Source organism: Aphelocoma coerulescens, assembly GCF_041296385.1.
Source record: "Aphelocoma coerulescens isolate FSJ_1873_10779 chromosome W unlocalized genomic scaffold, UR_Acoe_1.0 ChrW_unloc_scaf_1, whole genome shotgun sequence".
NCBI lineage: Eukaryota > Metazoa > Chordata > Aves > Passeriformes > Corvidae > Aphelocoma > Aphelocoma coerulescens.
The window spans coordinates 13,070,257-13,090,288 of record NW_027184080.1 but is presented as its reverse complement, the minus strand read 5'-3'; the positions used below and the strand labels follow the sequence as shown (position 1 = coordinate 13,090,288).

General features: G+C 45.3%; 1 protein-coding gene across 6 annotated transcripts in view; it reads right to left on the bottom strand.

The window, feature by feature from the left end:
- The window catches only part of LOC138102693 (kinesin-like protein KIF2A), a 226,453-nt gene that overhangs the window by 59,858 nt on the left and 146,563 nt on the right, over positions 1-20,032 (bottom strand). For 2 of the 6 annotated variants that reach the window (XM_069000411.1, XM_069000413.1), the window contains exons 3-6: positions 6,892-7,008; positions 5,830-5,884; positions 4,063-4,185; positions 3,397-3,497 (exon numbers count right to left, since the gene is read on the bottom strand). In XM_069000411.1, the coding sequence (XP_068856512.1) occupies positions 3,397-3,497; positions 4,063-4,185; positions 5,830-5,884; positions 6,892-7,008 (396 nt within the window). Of the gene's footprint in view, positions 1-3,396; positions 3,498-4,062; positions 4,186-5,829; positions 5,885-6,891; positions 7,009-12,903; positions 13,181-17,566; positions 18,142-20,032 lie in introns of those variants that run through there. The other 4 variants (XM_069000412.1, XM_069000414.1, XM_069000416.1 and 1 more) reach the window with 3 other exon arrangements.

The window sequence follows — 20,032 nt, the reverse complement described above, 5'->3', positions numbered from 1 at the left end:
AAGGATTGGGTTAGAGAACACCTAGGCAAACTGGACATCCAAGTCTGTGGGCCCTGAGGGGATGCATCCAGGAGTGCTGAAAGCGCTGGTGGACATCATAGCGAGGACCCTCACGATCATCTTTGAAAGGTTGTGGAGATCAGGAGAGGTGCCTGAGGACTGGAAGAAAGCAAATGTCACCCTGGTCTTCAAAAAGGGCAAGGAGGAGGACCCAGGGAACTACGGGCCAGTCAGCCTCACCTCAATCCCTGGAAAGGGGATGGAGTGCCTCATTCTGGAGGCCATCTCTATCCACATGGAGAACAAGAAAGTGATAAGAAGCAGTCAGCATGGATTCACTAAAGGGAAATCATGTTTGACCAGCCTGATTACCTTCTAAGATGAAACAACTACCTGGATGGATGAGGGGAGAGCAACGGATATTGTCTACCTGGACTTCAGCAAGGCTTTCAACGCTCTCTCACATCATCCTTATAGGCAAACTCAGGAAGTGTGAACTGAATGGACAGTGAAGTGGGTTGAGAACTGGCTCAACAGTAGATCCCAGAGGATCATGATCAGTGGCACAGGGTCTAGTTGGAGGCCTGTCATTGGCGGTGTCCCCCAAGGTTCAATACTGGGCCCAGTATTGTTTGCCTCCTCAGCAAGTTTACTGATGCCACAAAGCTGGGAGGAGTGGCCTATACCCTACAGTGCTGTGCAGCTCTTCAGAAGGACCTTGACAGGTTGGAGAGATGGGCAGAGAGGAATCATCTGAAATTCAACAAGGGCAAATGCAGGGTCCTGCACCTGGGGAGGAATAACCGTGGGCACCAGTACAGACTGTGGCTGACTTGCTGGAAAGCAGCTCTGCGGAGAAGGACCTGGGGGTCCTGGTGGACAACAAACTGTCCACGAGGCAGCAGTGCCCTTGTGGCCGAGAAGGTCAATGGTATCCAGGGGTGCATTGGGAAGAACATTTCCAGCAGGTCAAGGGAGGTGATCCTGCCTCTCTACTCATAGAATCATAAAATGGCATGGGTTGAAAGGGACCTTAAAGATCATCTAGTTCCAACCCTCCTGCCATGGATAGGGACACCTTTCACTAGACCAGGTTGCTCAGAGCTCTATCCATCTTGGCCTTGAACACTTCCAGATGGGGCATCCACAAGTCCTCTGGGCAATCTGTTCCAGTGCCTCACCACCCTCACAGTCAAGAATTTTTTCCTAATATCTAATCTAAACCTACTCTCAGTTTGAAGCCATTCCCCCTTGTCCTGTCACTCCATGCTCTTCTAAAAAGTCCTTCTCCATCTCTCTTGTACGCTCCCTTCAGGTACTGGAAGGCCACAATTAGGTCACTCCAGAGCCTTCTCCTCTCCAAGCTGAACAAACCCAATTCTCTCAGCCTTTCCTCATAGGAGAGGTGCTCCATTCTTCTAATCAACTTGGTGCCTTCCTCTGGACTTGCTTCAACAGGTCAATGTCCTTCCTGTCATGGGGACCCCAGAGTTGGATGCAGTACTCAAGGTGGGGTCTCACCAGAGCAGAGGGGCAGAATCACCTCCCTCAACCTGCTGGCCATGCTTCTGATGCAGCCCAGGACATGGTTGGCTTTCCAGGCTGCCAGTGCACATTGTTAGCTCGTGTCCAACCTCATCCACCAGCACGCCCAAGTCCTTCTCTCCAGAGCTGCTCTCAATCAGTTCATCCCCCAGCCTGGATTGATACTGGGGGTTGCCCCAACCCAGGTGTAGCACCTTGCACTTGGTCTTGTTAAACCTCATGAGGTTCCCATGCGCCCACTTCTTGAGCTTGTCCAGGTCCCTCTGGATGGCATCCAGTCCTTCAGGTGTACCAACCACAGCACTGAGCTTGCTCTCATCAGCCCTAATGAGGCCACATCTGGAGTGGTGTGTCCAGTTCTGGGCTCCTTGGTACAAGAGGGACATGGAGATCCTGGAGTGGGTCCATTGGAGGGCGACAAAGATGATTAAGGGACCGGAGCATCTCTTTTACAATGAAAGGCTGAGGCAGTTTGGCCTGTTCAGCCTCAAAAAGAGATGACTGAGACGGGACCCCATCAATGTATATAAATATCTAAAGGGTGGGTGCCAAGAGGCTCAAGTCAGGGTCTTCTCGGTGGTGCCAAGCAATAGGACAAGATGCAATGGGCAGAAACTGATGCACAGGAAGTTCCACCTGAATATAAGGAAGAACTTCTTTATTGTGCTGGTGACCATGCACAGGAACAGATTGCCCAGAGAGGTTGTGGTCTCCCTCAGTGGAGATATTCAAGAACCACCTGAATTCAATCCTGTGTAATGTGCTCTGGGATGACCTTGCTTGAGCAGGGAGGTTGGACCAGAAGACCCCATTGTGGTCCCTTCCAACCTTACCAATTCTGTGAAAAGGACCTGGGGGTGCTGGTCAACAGCAGCTGAACATGAGCCAGCATGTGCCCAGGTGGCCAAGAAGGCCAATGGCACCCTGGCTTGTGTCAGCAATAGTGTGGCCAGCAGGACCAGGGCAGTGACCGTCCCCCTGTACTCAGCACTGGTGAGGCTGCACTTGGAATCCTGTGTTCAGTTTTGGGCCCCTCACAACAAAAAAGACATTGAGGTGCTGGAGTGCATCCAGAGAAGGACAACAGAGATGGGGAAGGGTCTGGAGCACAAGTCTGATGAGGAGCAGCTGAGGGAGCTGGGGGGGAGTTCAGTGTGGAGAAAAGAAGGCTCAGGGGGACCTTATTGCTCTTTACAACTCCCTGACAGGAGGTTGTGGTGAGGTGGGCGTTGGCCTCTTCTCCCAAGTAACAAGTGACAGGACAAGAGAAAATGGCCTCAAAACATTTTTTCATGGAAAGGGTTGTCAAACATTGGAACATGCTGCCCAGGGAAGTGTTAGAATTACCATCTCTGGAAGTGTTCAAAAAACATGTGGATGTGGCACTTGAGGGCATGGTTTAGTGGTGAACACAGTGATGCTAGGTTGATGGTTAGACTTGGTAATCTTAGAGGCCTTTTCCAATCTTAACCATTCTATGATTCTATTAATACCTCCTGTAGAATAACAGCCATATCTAAATGCCAAATATTTGATTATTTTCATCAATATATTTTCCTTAAGTATTAGCTATCATCAGGACTTCATTTTTAAATAACACACAATGCTAAACAATTGTAAGCAATTATTTCTGTAGGAAAGAAAAGAGGTGGAAACTGACTAAAGAAATAGTTATCAAAGCAATGCAACCATGTACCAAAATACTTATCAAAACAGCATACAGGATGAAAGCATTTCATTTCAAGATTATTACAGTTCATAAAAATTGTTGAAGACTGAAAAAAAGTACATAATTTTGCAAACAACTTCTTTTCCTGATATACATTTTCCATCTGAGCTAAAAATACTAACCTGAGCTCTTTTTTCTCTAAGTTCCTGCTGCTGTAACCGTCTTTTTTCACGTTTCTCTTGCAGTTTTTCAACCTCTTTTACACAATTGGATTTTCTACGTGCTTAAAGAAAATATAATTTAAAAATATTTTAAATGTTGCATGAATTTAGTATTTATACTATAACATTTCAATTTTATTAATTTATGAATAATTAAAATGCTTTTATTTATAGCAATTCTTTTGAAGCATATCAGTATTAGTACAAAATAATTACAGCAATTTAATTTCTAAAATGTATATAATAAACGAATGCAAGAAAGCCATACTAATGGGACAATCATTACAGAACCAAAAATATAACAATGACCCTCAAAAATATTTGGACATGTGATGATATTTGGATACATGTGATCTCTTGGTGTGAATTAAAAGAAAGCCCAGGTAAATGAAAAGAAAACCACTGTCATAGTTAAAAAGAGATAAAGGAAAAATAAATTTGACAGAAAGAACCACTATGACAAAAGTGAACATTTGTTTAGCCACAGAACTCTGAAAAAGCTTCTTGAGGAAGCCTACAGGCAACTGCATATATAGAACATTTGTCATTTATGGACAACAACATAATTGAAAAAAATGTACATGCAATGCCCAGAATGAATGAATCCTTGATACACAGTTTACATACAAGGGGGTCCAAATTCCTTTTTTGCAGCTTGAACTGGAGATATATCTGAAACACTACCATTCTGTTGTGAGGAGGAAGACTGTTCAGGAAGCTGAGTAGGCCGTGTGCGTACAGAACCAACCACTGCAAATGAAAAGCACAAAGTTCATCTAGATATGGAAGAGTAACATTTCTATCTGATTCTGAAATGCTTTATGACAAGATAAAAAGAGGCCCCTTTCAAGACACAACAATTTATTGAGGGGAGGGAGGGGGGATCCATACATGTAGAAAGTCTATTAATAAAGACATTCAGTATGCAGCTTCTTTTATCCTAGTGTTATACACCAACACAACATAATTAATAAGTACCAATGCTGCATGCGCATATTTTTAAATACGCCTTTACACAATTAATAGAATGTATTATGTGCATAAAATTAATTATGTACTTGGAGATATGCAGTTTTGAAGTTTAAAGTGTTGAAATTTTATTTATATTATAATTATACACAAAAACCCAGTAAAAAAGGACTCACTGTTTCACATTCTCTACATGTTACAAAATGGTCCCACCCCATTGAACCTACAATGTGTGGATGAGTAGAGTGATAGAAATGAAAGGCAGCAAAATGCAGCTCAATCAGTAAGTGGAATAAACAAGCCCCTTTGACACTATTCTGGAAAGCTAAACTTATTGATTCTATGATATGTGATAATGGACTCTAATTTCTGAAGATGCAGGGTGATGTCTGTTCCCAGTGAATGCAGTGAGAGTGGCACACATGCAAGCTTCTTTGATAGAGCTGAATGTTTTGGTTTTCAGAGTTGCTTCAAGCAGCTCTGCTTGAGATGGCTATTCTCCTGTACATATTCCTAACAAGATCTGCCAGAAGAGTATGAAAGTGAAGGTAACACTTTTGATTAGTAGCCTAGAGATGACATTCCAAATGAAGACCATCACTCTGTGCAACATGGAGAAAACTATGGAAACAGGTATCAAATGGGAGAGAGAAAACAAATCTCCAGATCATCCCAAATATGATAGAAGATCTAGCTTATAGCATGAATTAACTACACTAAACAAGACAGTGTGCAGAGAAAAGTTTAATTATAAGGCAAACAAAGAACAAATACTTAGGCCAACTGTGAATAGTAAGATGCACAGGATCTATTCAAATACAAGCTACAGGGTTATTCCATACAAAACAGGCCACTTACTACAAATGATGACATATATGGATGTGAGAAAAGCCCATCAAGAAGATATTTCAAATTTAAACCATATTGGTTTGAAAAAAAAAATCCCCCTTTCATGAGATTTCTGATTTAACACCCTCAGAGGCAAATGGCAGAAAGCGATCCCAAACATCCACCAGAGTCTGAACACTTAAAAAGATGTACAAAACCATTTGTTTTTCAAGTTTAAACAGATGGAATGGAATCTAGCCTGAGTTAATGACAGTAGATTAACGTTTGGAAAAAGAATCATCACCATCATCAGTACGAGCTAACTTTAATGCAGGAAAGAAAATTAAAACAATAAGAAATAACTATTCTTTCTCCTGTTATTAGATGCATCTATATTCATCCAATATAAACTTTTCACTTATCCTCCTGTGATATTTGAGCATTTTTGTAGATTTTTAGCTATTAACTGTAAAGTGAGAAATAACCCATAGGGTTAGAATTAGAAATGCAGAACTATCAAGAAATGTTATATGAGCAGGAGATTAAAATGTTCCCATATTTTTTTACTTCCTTGAAAGGGAAAGAGATGACATTTACCTCTGTTATCTCTGGCAGGAGTGTCATTCTTAATAGGTGCCATGGTTCGTCGACTCTGTAAAAGAAAGAAATCTCTGTTATTTGATCACCTTATTATTGAAAAAGTAAACTGCAGCCCCACCTCTGCTTCTTTCCAGTGAGTAAAAATAACATGACATCAGCAATACAGAGGTGATTGCAGCCAAATCCTTCCCATAAGAGCCCAGGGTGAAGACTGCTTGAACTATGCATACTGTTTCAAAACAACCTCCAAAACATTTTCTATATTTTTCCTTGAGATATATTTAGTTATATAAATATTAGTCCCCTGTGGGAGACAGAGGAGTAGAAACTCCTGCAATTAAAGGAGGCTTTGATTTACAACCCTGGAAGAGACTAGGTCTGGCTTAATTGACAGAGATTTGTGGACTTTACGCAAAAGGATTACAAACTTGTGTTCCTATCATTATAAGTAAAATTGTACACTGGGTGTTTTGGTGAAGGGTTTTAAAATATAATAGTGTGATTTTATATAGTTTAAGTTAAGAATTTAGATGGTATAAGAGAGACATCTGTGTGTACGTGACATGAGAAGTTATTGGTCAAAACATAAGCTGCATTGCAGTGAGAAGTGCCACAGGTGATAGGTCATTAATCTAAAACAAAGTGTCGTTTTAAGTATCTATTGGATTAGAAAGTTATAAATTACGATGTAACCCTAAATCTTGTGACTAGTCGCCATTACTCGTATGTGTTGTAAAATCTCACGCCTCGACTGATGCGTTTGTTATTTTAAACAATAAATTCGTGTAGTTGCATAGTCCCATCCCTGAAAAGTTATTTTCCTCCGACACGTGAAGCGCGAGAAACGACAAGTGGTGACCCGACAGTCCCCAACTCCCTCTCTGCCAAACCTGTTCTTAGAAAATTGTTAGAAACCCCTATTCACCATAGGAAAAAGAAAGGAACACAGTTATCAAGTAGCTCCACAGACACAAAAGTTAGATTTAAAAATTCAAGCATAACAATATGTATAGGAGTACTGAAAGTTTAATATGAACATGTTGCATAGGTATTACCAACCTTCACAATTTTGTTTACTTTAGCTGCTGAAGTAGGTGGTGGTGTCTCTGGACTAGGTTCAATATCTTCATCAGGTGCAAGATCTCGGTTAAGTGAAAATATGCTCTCCAAGTCAATCTGTGTAAAAGAATATAAAATACATTTATGATTCTTAGAACAATATTCGCCCTCTCCATTTCTCCTGATATTTTTGAGAATAAATGTCTTGGGGTGACTTTATGATGTGTATCCCCTATCGCTGCTCTATGCCCAGAAATTAATTTTGTGTCTTTCCGTGCCTTTAAACTGAGCCTGAGACGGGGGAGAGGAAAAAACCCGAGTGAACTCTTCAAAGCAGTTTGTTCAAGGACACAGAGATAGAGACTCCTCTGCTTCTGTGGCAGCAAGCAGCAAGAGTGGAGAAGCACCCTTTTTTTTCCAGACAGTTTTTCAGCTCTTTTTTATCTGGAGGGAGATGGAGAGTTGAACTGTGTTTTCCTGGAACTTTGTGGGGTTTTTTTCCCCTTCTTCTCTTCTGGACTGTTTCAACATCAGAACACTTTGGGACAATTTTCCAGCGAGGCCCTGGAGGTGGGCCCACGACCCAGCTCCAAGGAGGGAGAGACTACATCTACAGAAGGACTCTGAAATTTTCCCAGGTTTCTCTCCACAGCAAGAAGTTTTATTATTTAATATTATTATCCTTTTCCTGTGTGTTTGTTAAAGAAATAGTTTTTATCTCTTTCACTTTCCTCTGAGGAAAATTTATTTTTTCCCAAACCTGGTAGGGGAAGGATGGTTGTAACCTGCCTTCTATCAGAGGATATTTTTCCTCCAAATTTGTCCAAACTGCCCCAATAAACAATAAATATATTTAGTGCTTTTACCCCACATTTTTTAAATTCTATAACCTGAATTATCTTATTTTATTTTCACTAAAAACAGTGTAAGCTTTGGTCTTCATGTAAGTTGAAAACACATCCTTCAGAAAATAGATTAATTAAAAATAACCAATTGTAGAAGCCTGGACAACAAGGAGTTAATGCACTGCTATGTCTCAAACACTGATAGCAGTGCAAGTGGGCAAGTTAGAACAGGATGTGGCTGGAGAGGAAGGCCATACAAAGGTAGGAGAGCACCTTTCTGGGGCCCACTTCCCTGTTCTGGTCCACGGTGACTTCACACCATAAAGGACAGTGCAAGCACAGAAGTGGGGTCAACAAATGGACATGAACTGTGGACAGAAGGTCAATCCAATAGAGGAGGATCGAGACCACCAAAGACCCTCAAAGCCCCCTGACCCATTTCCAGAAAGGCTTAGAAGAGCAGACTGTACATGCTACTTCATTGATATGGAGAGCAAGAAACCTAATCAATCCCAAGACAAGGAAAACCTTTCTATAAAAAGGTACCCCACAAAGCCTGGATGGTGCCTCCAGGACCTTGAACACCCCATCAGCTGGATCGACCCTGGAACCAGGACTGGTGATCTCCTTTCCTCTCCTACCTGATCTCTCTTTCACTCTCTCTCTATTCCTTCTTTTCTTTTATTTCTCTTACTACTAGAAGATAAGGGCAAAACTTATACCAATTTCCACGCCAATTGTATGATTTGATAATAAAACTTTGTAAGCTTTTTCAGACCCTTCTAGCTTTTGCCGTTCCTTTTCAACCACAGGCATCTATGAATCTTGGGGGCTCCCTTCCTCTTAGGAGTGGGATGTGACACCAATAAGTATTCATAATTCTGTAAAGTGATTAAATTAAAACAGAAGTAGCTAGTGTTACTGTGGTAATTTGTCAGTTACTGCAGAATATGAAAGACATTTTGTAACATAAAAAGAAAGAGATCTCAATTATTTGAAATTTCCCAGACAGTGCAAAAGAAACAGATGAACTACAGCCACCCAAGAAATAATAGCAGAGTTGAAGCCACATCAAATTTATGGTGCTATTTTTTTCCTTGTAAGTGTTCCTCATTCAAAAAGCTGCAAAATGTAAGGGGGAAAAGACAGTAACTTAAAAATAACTGTCTTCAGATCTATTGAAATTCAGTTTCCTAAAAATCTTAAATAGCTTTGGTCTCTATAGACTTCTGTGTCCTTTGGTTCGGCCTTTCAAAGACCTCACTACTCTATGGATTCTGTGTCTAGCGGGATGAGTTCGGCTGATGAGATCACCAGGACATTCTCACAACCTTATTTTTCCTTTTTCCCATGTTTTGACAAAACTGGTGAAATGCAATTATTTCTGAGCTGCTTCTCCAAATCTCAGCTGAAACTGGCTAACATGGTCCAAAATTTACAGGAAGAGGGGACAGCAAAGCATAACTGAGACAGACACAGTTTCTTAAAGAAAGTAGGGCTGGAAAATTATTGCCTAAAACAAACAAACAAACTAGCAGTTCAATCCCTCAATAATACAAACAGAAAACGATTTTTAATCGAGTTCCCACTGGCTTCCTGTCTGAAATGCAAGTCATTCTCCCTCTTGAAAATTTGATTTTTCTACTTGCAAAAAGGGGTAACAAGTTCAGCCTTTGTAATATGTTTCAAAATCAAAAGATGAAAAGCACTATATAAAAGCTTTAACAAAGAGCTCAGGAAGTCAAATTTAATACAACAGAAACCAGCATTTGCCTAATAACTCCCATTCAAAACAGTCTGTAACCAAAGAATCCTCTGATGCTGTTTTGGTTTTTGCCTTTTTTCCCCTTATATATTCTCTGTATTCTTTACACATATATTGTAGCCTATTGTATTAGTGGCTAGTTTTCCCAGTACTTTTCCATGCCCTTTCCCTAGGTTTCTCTTTCTGACAAAACAAATTCCAGAGCTCCAAGCCCTGGGGGGTAAAAGGCCCCTATGCTATCTTGCTTCTTCCTGGCTACCAAGGTTGATAACAACTCTTCGAAATAAACAGTACAACTAGTACTGAGGGGGGGAAGAATTAGAAGGGGCTTGACCGGGGGGGGGGGGGGGGGAAATTGCCTCACCACTTGTGCTCCTAATTGGTGCTTTTTTGTCAATTACACTAATTTATTAAACCTATAAAACTCTATGCACCCCCTGTAGGGATGGGCTTTTGTGGACATTCCCCATAACTGCCTCTGGAGGCCTGTTCCGGTTTGGCCAAATTTAGAAATATATCCTCTGAGAGAAGGCACAACCACCCCTTCCCCCCCAGGTTCGGGAAAAAATAAATTTTCCTCGAAGGAAAGTGAAGGAGATAAAACTATTTATTTACCAAACACATGGGAAAAGGAAAATAAGGCTAAATAATAAAATGTTTCACTGTGGAGGAAAAACCTGGGAAAGTGTTAAGAGTCCTCCCTTTGGTCTCCTCGGCGCTGGGGCTTGGGCCAGGGCCAGGCCCTCTGTGCCCGATGGAAAGTCCTCCCGATGTGCTCTGAGGTTGAAAGCAGTCCAGTAGAAAAGGGAGAAAATTCGGAATTCCAGACAAGGAAAAGCAAAGTCCAACTCTCAGTCTCTCTCTCTCTCTCCGGAGAACAAGAAACCGAAACAACTGGCCAAAAGCTGACTGGAAAGCAGCAAGCTGGGTGCTTCCTCGCTCCCCTGCTGCAGCTGGGAAAAAAAACCCTGCTATCTCTGTGTGACCTTGAACAAGCTGCAAACTGCCCTGAAAAAGTTTTGCTCAGTTTTTTCCTTCCCCCTCTCAGGCTCAGTTTAGAGGCATAGAAAGACACAGAAATTAATTTCTGGGCATAGGCAGTGATATGGGATACACATCATAACGTCACCCCAAGACATTCCACCCCTTATCCCATATTGTTGGCTCAATGCCCAAACTAAGATATTTTAATTCTACACACACATTTATATATATATACACAGCTATATACAAACAGTGACAGTGACAATCAGCAAGCAGGGGTATACAAGCATTTCACACTACAGGTGGTTTTCACACAACAATCAGATCTCCCTGCGGTACACAACGTGTTGTTCCGTCTTTCTGCATTACCCACCATGTGCAACCAGGTCCCTGAGCAAAGACAACCCCACGGGTGGGTTTGTCTGTACTCGAGGCAGAATTTATCCACACAGTCTTTCCTAACAGACCTCTCACATGCACTACTGGGACCTTATCTCCATCTGTTGTATGCAGGGATTCAGATTGGGCTGGACCAGCTCTATTGGTGGAACCATGGGTGTTAACTAACCAGGTGGCCTTTGCTAGATGCTGTTCCCAATTTTTGAAAGTTCCCCCACCTAGTGCCTTCAAAGTGGTTTTCAACAATCCATTGCACCGTTCGACTTTGCCTGCAGCTGGTGCATGGTAAGGGATATGGTACACCCACTCAATGCCATGTTCTCTAGCCCAGGTGTTTATAAGGCTGTTCTTAAAATGAGTCCCATTGTCAGATTCAATTCTCTCAGGGGTACCATGCCTCCAAAGGACTTGCTTTTCGAGGCCCAGGATGGTGTTCCGGGCTGTAGCATGAGGCACAGGGTAGGTCTCCAGCCATCCAGTGGTCGCTTCTACCATTGTGAGCACATAGCGCTTGCCTTGGTGGGTTTGAGGCAGTGTGATGTAATCAATCTGCCAGGCCTCCCCATACTTGTATTTGGACCACCGCCCACCATACCACAGGGGCTTCACCCGCTTGGCCTGCTTGATTGCAGCACATGTCTCATGGTCATGGATAACCTGGGAGATACTGTCCATGGTTAGATCCACCCCTCGGTCTCGTGCCCACTTATAGGTGGCATCGCTGCCCTGATGGCCGGAGGCATCAGGGGCCCATCGAGCTAGGAACAACTCTCCCTTGTGTTTCCAGTCCAAGTCTACCTGTGACACTTCTACCTTTGCAGCCTGATCTACCTGCTCGTTGTTTTGGTGTTCCTCATTAGCCCTACTCTTGGGGACATGGGCATCTACATGGCGGACTTTCACAACTAGCTTTTTGACTCGGGCAGCGATGTTTTTCCACTCTTCAGCAGCCCAGATTGGTTTTCCCCTACACTGCCAATTAGCTTTTTTCCACTTTTCTAGCCATCCCCACAGAGCATTAGCTACCATCCATGAATCGGTGTAGAGGTAGAGCGTTGGCCACTTCTCTCTTTCAGCAATGTCCAGGGCTAGTTGAACAGCTTTGAGTTCAGCGAGTTGGCTTGATCCACCTTCTCCTTCAGTAGCTTCTGCAACCCGTCGTGTGGGACTCCATACGGCTGCTTTCCACTTTCGTTTCATCCCTACGATGCGACAAGAACCGTAGGTGAAAAGAGTGTAGCGTGTGTCTTCTGATGGCAGTTGGTTGTACGGTGGAGCTTCTTCAGCACGTGTCTTTTGTTCTTCTTCATCAGCGAGACCAAAGTTTTCACCTTCAGGGCAGTTTGTGATTATTTCCAAAATTCCAGGGCGATTCAGTTGTCCGATACAGGCACGCTGTGTGATGAGAGCAATCCATTTGCTCCATGTGGCATTGGTGGCGTGGTGGATAGAGGGAACCTCTGCTTTGAACATCCACCCCAGCACCGGTAGTTGGGGCGCCAGGAGGAGTTGTGCCTCAGTGCCGATTACCTCAGAGGCGGCTTTGAGTCCTTCATAAGCTGCCAGGATTTCCTTCTCTGTTGGAGTGTAGTTGGCTTCAGACCCTCTGTAGTTTCGGCTCCAAAATCCCAGTGGTCGACCTCAAGTCTCACCAGACACCTTCTGCCAAAGGCTCCAGGACAGGCCGTTGTTCCCGGCTGCAGAGTAGAGCACATTCTTCACTTCTGGTCCTGTCCTGACTGGGCCAAGGGCTACCGCATGAGCGATTTCCTGCTTGATCTGGGCAAAGGCTTGCTGCTGTTCAGGGCCCCAGTGGAAATCATTCTTCTTGCGGGTAACCAGGTAGAGAGGGCTTACAATCTGGCTGTACTCAGGAATATTGTACTAGTTTGGAAACAAACCAGTGGGAGGCACCAAGTCAGAATAACAATTTAATGTGGAAAAATCAAAGAAAAGGGGGAAAAAAAAAGAAAGACTAAAAGAAAACACTGGTTCAAACTGACAGAGTCAAGATACAACCTGAGTTCTGGTTAGGCAGGGTGGTGGTTGCAGTCCTCTGAAGTGGTGATCCTGTAGAATAAAAAAGGTCTGCTCTTCCTCAGAAGGTCCGGTGGAGGCTCTGTAGCTCCTGTCCTCTGGAGACACAGTGGAGAAGGGTAGTCTCGGGTGCTCAGTCTCAGATCATATCCACAATGGGATGCTTGGTTCCTCCCTCTGGGTGGAGCATCTCACAATGGGGTAATGAGTCATGAGGCCAAGTGTTGATTAGGCTCATTAACAGAAGATAGTCTGGAGGGAGTTATCTCTGAGTCATGCAGCAGGACAATGATGGGCCATTAACAGCAAGATAGTCTGGGGGGAGGAGGCAAGGAAACACTGCCCCACCTGATTTCCACAGCTCATGAGGATGGTAATAGAATACACTTCAACCCAGGACATTATCCACCCCTTCTTCTATTACCATCTACATCATCCCAAATCAATACCTTCTTTAAACTCTACACACACACACACATAGATATATATGTATATACATACACACATACACACACATATTTATATATATACATATATATGTATACAATGAAACCCTACACACAGTTCTCACCTAAGATTAGGTCTCCTTGTGGTACACAACGGGTTTCCCCATCTTTCTGCATTACCCACCAAGTGCAACCAGGACCTTGAGCAAAGACAATCCCACGGATGGGTTTGCCTTTTCCTGAGGTGGGATTAATCCAAACAGTCTTTCCTAAAATACCTCTCAGGTGTACCACAGGGACTCTATCTCCATCCACTGTGTGCAAGGGTTCAGACTCGGCAGGACCAGCTCGATTGATGGACCCTCGGGTATTGACCATCCAGGTGGCTTTTGCTAAGTTCACTTCCCAATTTTTTAAGGTCCCCCCACCAAGTGCCTTTAGGGTGGTTTTAAGTAGTCCATTGCAGCGTTAAACTTTTCCAGCAGCTGGTGCGTGATAAGGAATGTGATATATCCATTCGATACCGTGTACTCTGGCCCAGGTGTTGATGAGGCTGTTCTTAAAATGAGTCCCGTTGTCTGACTCGATCCTGTCAGGGGTGCCATGTCTCCACAGGACTTGCTTTTCCAGGCCCAAGATGGTGTTCGGGCCTGTAGCATGAGGCACAGGGTAGGTCTCCAGCCATCCAGTGGTTGCTTCAACCATGGTCAACACGTAGCGCTTGCCTTGGCGGGTTTGGGGAAGGGTGATGTAATCAACTTGCCAGGCTTCCCCATACCTGTACTTTGACCATCGTCCGCCGTACGACAGAGGCTTGATTGCAGCACAGGTCTCACAACTGTGGATGACCTGTGAGATGCTGTCCATGGTAAGGTCCACCCCTCGGTCACGGGCCCATTGGTATGTTGCATCTCTCCCCTGATGACCAGAGGCATCATGGGCCCAACGAGCTAGGAATAATTCTCCCTTGTGCTGCCAGTCCAGATCCACCTGTGATACTTTCACCTTGGCAGCTCGGTCCACCTGCTCATTGTTGCGATGTTCTTCATTAGCCCGACTCTTGGGTACGTGCGCATCCACGTGTCGAACCTTCATGGTCAGCTTCTCTACTTGGGCGGCGATGTCCTGCCAAATCTCAGCGGCCCAGATGGGTTTCCCTCTGCGCTGCCAGTTGGCTTTTCTCCAGTGAACCAGCCATCCCCACAGAGCATTAGCTACCATCCACAAGTCGGTGTAGAGATAGAGCCACTTCTCTCGTTCAGCAATATCCAAAGCCAGCTGGACGGCTTTAAGCTCTGCAACCTGACTCGATACACCTTGTCCCTCGGTAGCTTGTGCAACTCGTCGTGTGGGGCTCCATACTGCAGCTTTCCACTTCCGGTTAGCGCCTACAATTCGGCAGGAACCACCAGTGAAGAGGGCAAAATGTCTTTCAGTCTCTGGTAGCTCATTATATGGTGGGGCTTCCTCAGCACGAGTCACTTGCTCTTCCTCTTCTTCAGAAGATAATCCAAAAGTCTCACCTTCAGGCCAGTTTGTTAAAATTTCTAGAATCCCAGGGCGATTCAGGTTTCCAATATGGGCACACTGTGTGATGAGAGCAATCCATTTGCTCCATGTGGCATTGGTGGCATGGTGGATAGAGGGAACCTCTGCTTTGAACATCCACCCCAGCACCGGTAGTTGGGGTGCCAGGAGGAGTTGTGCCTCAGTGCCGATTACCTCAGAGGCTGCTTTGAGTCCTTCATAAGCGGCCAGGATTTCCTTCTCTGTGGGAGTGTAGTTGGCTTCAGATCCTCTGTAGCTTCGGCTCCAGAATCCCAGTGGTCAGCCCCGAGTCTCACCAGGCACCTTCTGCCAGAGGCTCCAGGAAAGACCATGGCTCCCGGCTGCAGAGTAGAGCACGTTCTTCACCTCTGGTCCTGTCCTGACTGGGCCAAGGGCTACGGCGTGAGCGATTTCCTGCTTGATCTGGGCAAAGGCTTGCTGCTGTTCAGGGCCCCAGTGGAAATCGTTCTTCTTGCGGGTAACCAGGTAGAGAGGGCTCACGATCTGGCTGTACTCAGGAATGTGCATCCTCCAGAAACCTATGGCGCCTAGGAAAGCTTGTGTTTCCTTCTTACTGGTCGGTGGAGACATCGCAGTATCTTGTTGATGACCTTGGTGGGAATCTGACGTCGTCCATCTTGCCACTTTACTCCCAGGAACTGGATCTCTCGGGCAGGTCCCTTGACTTTGCTCTTTTTGATGGCAAAGCCGGCTTCCGGGAGAATTTGGATGATTTTCTCTCCTTTCTCAAATCCCTCCTTTGCTGTGTTTCCCCACACGATGATGTCATCGATGTATTGCAGATGTTCCGGGGCCTCACCCTTTTCCAGTGCAGTCTGGATCAGTCCATGGCAAATGGTGGAACTGTGCTTCCACCCCTGGGGCAGTCGGTTCCAGGTGTATTGCACACCCCTCCAGGTGAAAGCAAACTGGGGCCTGCATTCTGCTGCCAAAGGAATGGAGAAGAAGGCATTGGCAATGTCAATAGTGGAGTACCACTTCGCTCCTTTGGACTCCAGCTCGTACTGAAGTTCCAACATGTCCGGCACAGCAGCGCTCAATGGTGGCGTGACCTCATTTAGGCCACGGTAATCCACCGTCAGTGTCCATTCTCTGCTGGACTTACGCACTGGCCATATAGGGCTGTTGAAAGGTGAATGGGCCTTGCTGACCACCCCTTGGCTCTCCAATTTGCGAATCATCTCATGGACGGGAACCACAGAGTCTCTGTCGGTGCGGTATTGCCGACGGTGCACTGTTGCTGTGGCGATTGGTACCTGTTGTTCTTCACCTCTTAGCAGTCCCACGGCAGAGGGGTCATCTGAGAGGCCAGGCAATGAACTCAGTTGTCTGATATCTTCTGTCTCCACAGCAGTTATCCCAAAAGCCCAACTATGTCCTTTTGGGTCCTTGAAATATCCATTTCTGAGATAGTCTATGCCGAGAATGCACGGGGCCTCCGGGGCAGTCACGATGGGGTGTTTCTGCCACTCGTTCCCAGTTAAACTCACTTCAGCTTCCAGTACAGTCAGCTGCTGGGATCCTCCTGTCACCCCAGAAATAGAAATGGGTTCTGCTCCCACATACCTTGATGGTATCAGAGTACATTGAGCTCCTGTGTCAACCAAAGCCGTGTATTTTTGTGGGTCAGATATGCCAGGCCATCGGACCCACACAGTCCAAAAGACCCGATGTCTTGGGGTGACGTTATGATGTGTATCCCATATCGCTGCCTATGCCCAAAATTAATTTTTGTGCCTTTCTGTGCCTCTAAACTGAGCCTGAGAGGGGGAAGGAAAAAACTGAGCAAAACTTTTTCAGGGCAGTTTGCAGCTTGTTCAAGGTCACACAGAGATAGCAGGTTTTTTTCCCAGCTGCGGGAGGAGAGCGAGGAAGCACCAGGCTTGCTGCTTTCCAGTCAGCTTTTGACCAGTTGTTTCAGCTTCTTGTTCTCCGGAGAGAGAGAGACTGAGAGCTGGACTTTGTTTTTCCTTCTCTGGAATTCCGGATTTTCTCCCTTTTATACTGGACTGTTTTTTTTCAACCTCAGAGCACATCGGGAGGACTTTCCACCGGGCACAGAGGGCCTGGCCCTGGCCCAAGCCCCAGCGCCGAGGAGACCAAAGGGAGGACTCTTAACACTTTCCCAGGTTTTTTTTTTCCTCCACAGTGAAACATTTTATTATTTAGCCTTATTTTCCTTTTCCCGTGTGTTTGGTAAATAAATAGTTTTATCTTCTTCACTTTCCTTCGAGGAAAATTTATTTTTTCCCGAACCTGGGGGGGAAGGGGTAGCTGTGCCTTCTCTCAGAGGATATATTTCTAAATTTGGCCAAACCGGAACACCCGATTATCCCTTTCCTCTACCTGGCTAGAGGCAGGGCCCCTCTATTCCTGGTCCTGGTGCATGTTGCTCCCTTCTGGTGAATACGTTCCTGAGGTCCCTTCAAGAGGATCAGTCATACTATCATTCCGGTACCGTCTGGAGTTCTGTGCACAAGAGACCGGAGCAGCGTTGACTCTAGATGCGCTTCTTGTGGTGGTTGCCCCTCTTTTTAGTTCATGTACCCTGGCTGCTAAGGAGGAGGTGGGTTTTCCATGCCACTTACTCATATCTTCTCCATGTTCCTGAAGGAAAAACCAGAGATTACCTCGTGGGGTGTATCCTCTCTCCCTGGTTGGGGAACGCCGGCTCCTAATGGCAGAGACTCTTGTTGGTTCTGGTGAGATGTGATAAATCTCTTCCTTAAGCTCCTTTTTCAGTTTCTGATGGCCTTCTTCAACCAAGCTCTGGACTTGCTCAGCCAAAAGACTTGTTTCCACGGATGAGACATGGGTGCGAAACGGGGCTGTGACAGTGTCCTCGTAAATCCTCAGTTTGTTCACCAAGACGCCCACCCTGTCCTCGCCTTCCCTCCATTGCAGTGTTGCCAGGTAACGGGAGTATATCTCTGGTCCAAGGCGTGCGAACCTCAACCACATCTGTGACGTGCACTGGACACCATCTGGGCTCTTAGGAAATCTCTCGTCTTCTGAGAAAATGATCTCCAGCACAGCCAATTCCCTCAGGCACCGGATACCTTGTTCCATTGTGCTCCATTTTCCTTGGTGTACCTGGAGGTCTTCTTTACAAAGGTACCTGTCCCTTACACTTGTAAGCAGTCGCCGCCAGAGGCTGAGAGTTTCTTGAGTTTTCCCGATCCCCTGGTCAATGACCACATCCCGGGACAGAGATCCCAGTTGCCTGGCCTCACTTCCGTCCAGAATGGTGTCATTGGCTGCAGCGTCCCGAATGAGGAGCAGCCAGGTCAGGATGGACTCATTTGTCTGGCAGGTGAATTCCCTCCGCAGGGCACGCAGCTCACCCAGGGATAGCGACCAAGTGATGATCTCTGGCTCTGCCTCTTCTGCTGGGTGCGAAGGTCCTGCTGCATCCTCGTCAGTCACTATGCGGACTGACTTGCTTTTTGATTTCTTCTTCTGAACAGGGGCAACTGCAATCGGTTTAGGCTGTTCTGGTTCAGTGATGGTTTGTGTGGGGATGCTGACAGTGCTTTTGGTTCCTTTCTCCTCTGTGTCAGTCTACATAGACATGGATGCTGTTGTTTTGCATTTTGTTTCTTTCTCCTCTGTGCCAGTCTGCGTAGAGATGGACAGTGTTGCTTTGCGCTTGGTTCTTTTTTCCTCTGTGTCAGTCTGCGTAGACATGGACGCTGTTGTTTTGCATTTGGTTTCTTTCTTCTCTGTCACAGTCTGTGCAGACATGGTGTTTGTTGCTCTGCTCTTTTTCCCTCCCTCATCCTAAGGATCCTGTGCCATAGCTCTGATTCTGAGCATGGTGTACATGGTGCAGGCTGTACAGAGAAGACAAAGCAGAACTGACAGCAAGTTTATGCCATCTTTGACATCCAGAGGGAACTCAATATTTTCAAAAACTGCTGTGCCTGGCCAGAAAGGCTGGAAGAAACCACTCTCTACTCCTCCCACCAGGGGCTGGGTGCGATTGTTGAGGAGATCCCAGACACAGGAGCTCAGACTAGGACAGCCAAACAAAACTGAGTATATTTTCCGAATGGCATTCATCACCTTGCAGGTTATTATGCTATAGACATAATAAACCATTAAAGCAATTCTCATACCATTCCCTGGTTTTAACAGGAGTAATACTACAGGCAGGTAGTTCCCCATGTGAGGAAAGATATAGAGAGCAAGATACAGTACCCATGCAGACAAGCTGAGCACCATGGTGAATACAAAATTGTAATTCTGACTTTCTCTCAGAGCAGGGCCCACATTGGGAGCCAAATTATGTACTAGTTTGAAAACAAACCAGTGGGAGGCACCAAGTCAGAATAACAATTTAATGGGGAAAAATCAAAGAAAAGGGGAAAAAAAAAGAAAGACTAAAAGAAAACACTGGTTCAAACTGACAGAGTCAAGATACAACCTGAGTTCTGGTTAGGCAGGGTGGTGGTTGCAGTCCTCTGAAGTGGTGATCCTGTAGAATAAAAAAGGTCTGCTCTTCCTCAGAAGGTCCGGTGGAGGCTCTGTAGCTCCTGTCCTCTGGAGACACAGTGGAGAAGGGTAGTCTCTGGTGTTCAGTCTCAGATCATATCCACGATGGGATGCTTGGTTCCTCCCTCTGGGTGGAGCATCTCACAATGGGGTAATGAGTCATGAGGCCAAGTGTTGATTAGGCTCATTAACAGAAGATAGTCTGGAGGGAGTTATCTGTGATTCATGCAGCAGGACAATGATGGGCCATTAACAGCAAGATAGTCTGGGGGGAGGAGGCAAGGAAACACTGCCCCACCTGATTTCCACAGCTCATGAGGATGGTAATAGAATACACCTCAACCCAGGACAAATATGCATCCGCCAAAAGCCTGTGGCACCTAGGAAAGCTTGTGTTTCCTTCTTGTTGGTTGGTGGAGACATTGCAGTGATCTTATTGATGACCTCAGTGGGAATCTGACACAGTCCATCTTGCCATTTCACTCCCAGAAACTGGATCTCTAGAGCAGGTCCCTTGACTTTGCTCTTCTTGATGGTGAAACTAGCTTCCAAGAGACTCCGGATAACTTTCTCTCCTTTCTCAAACACTTCTGCTGCCGTGT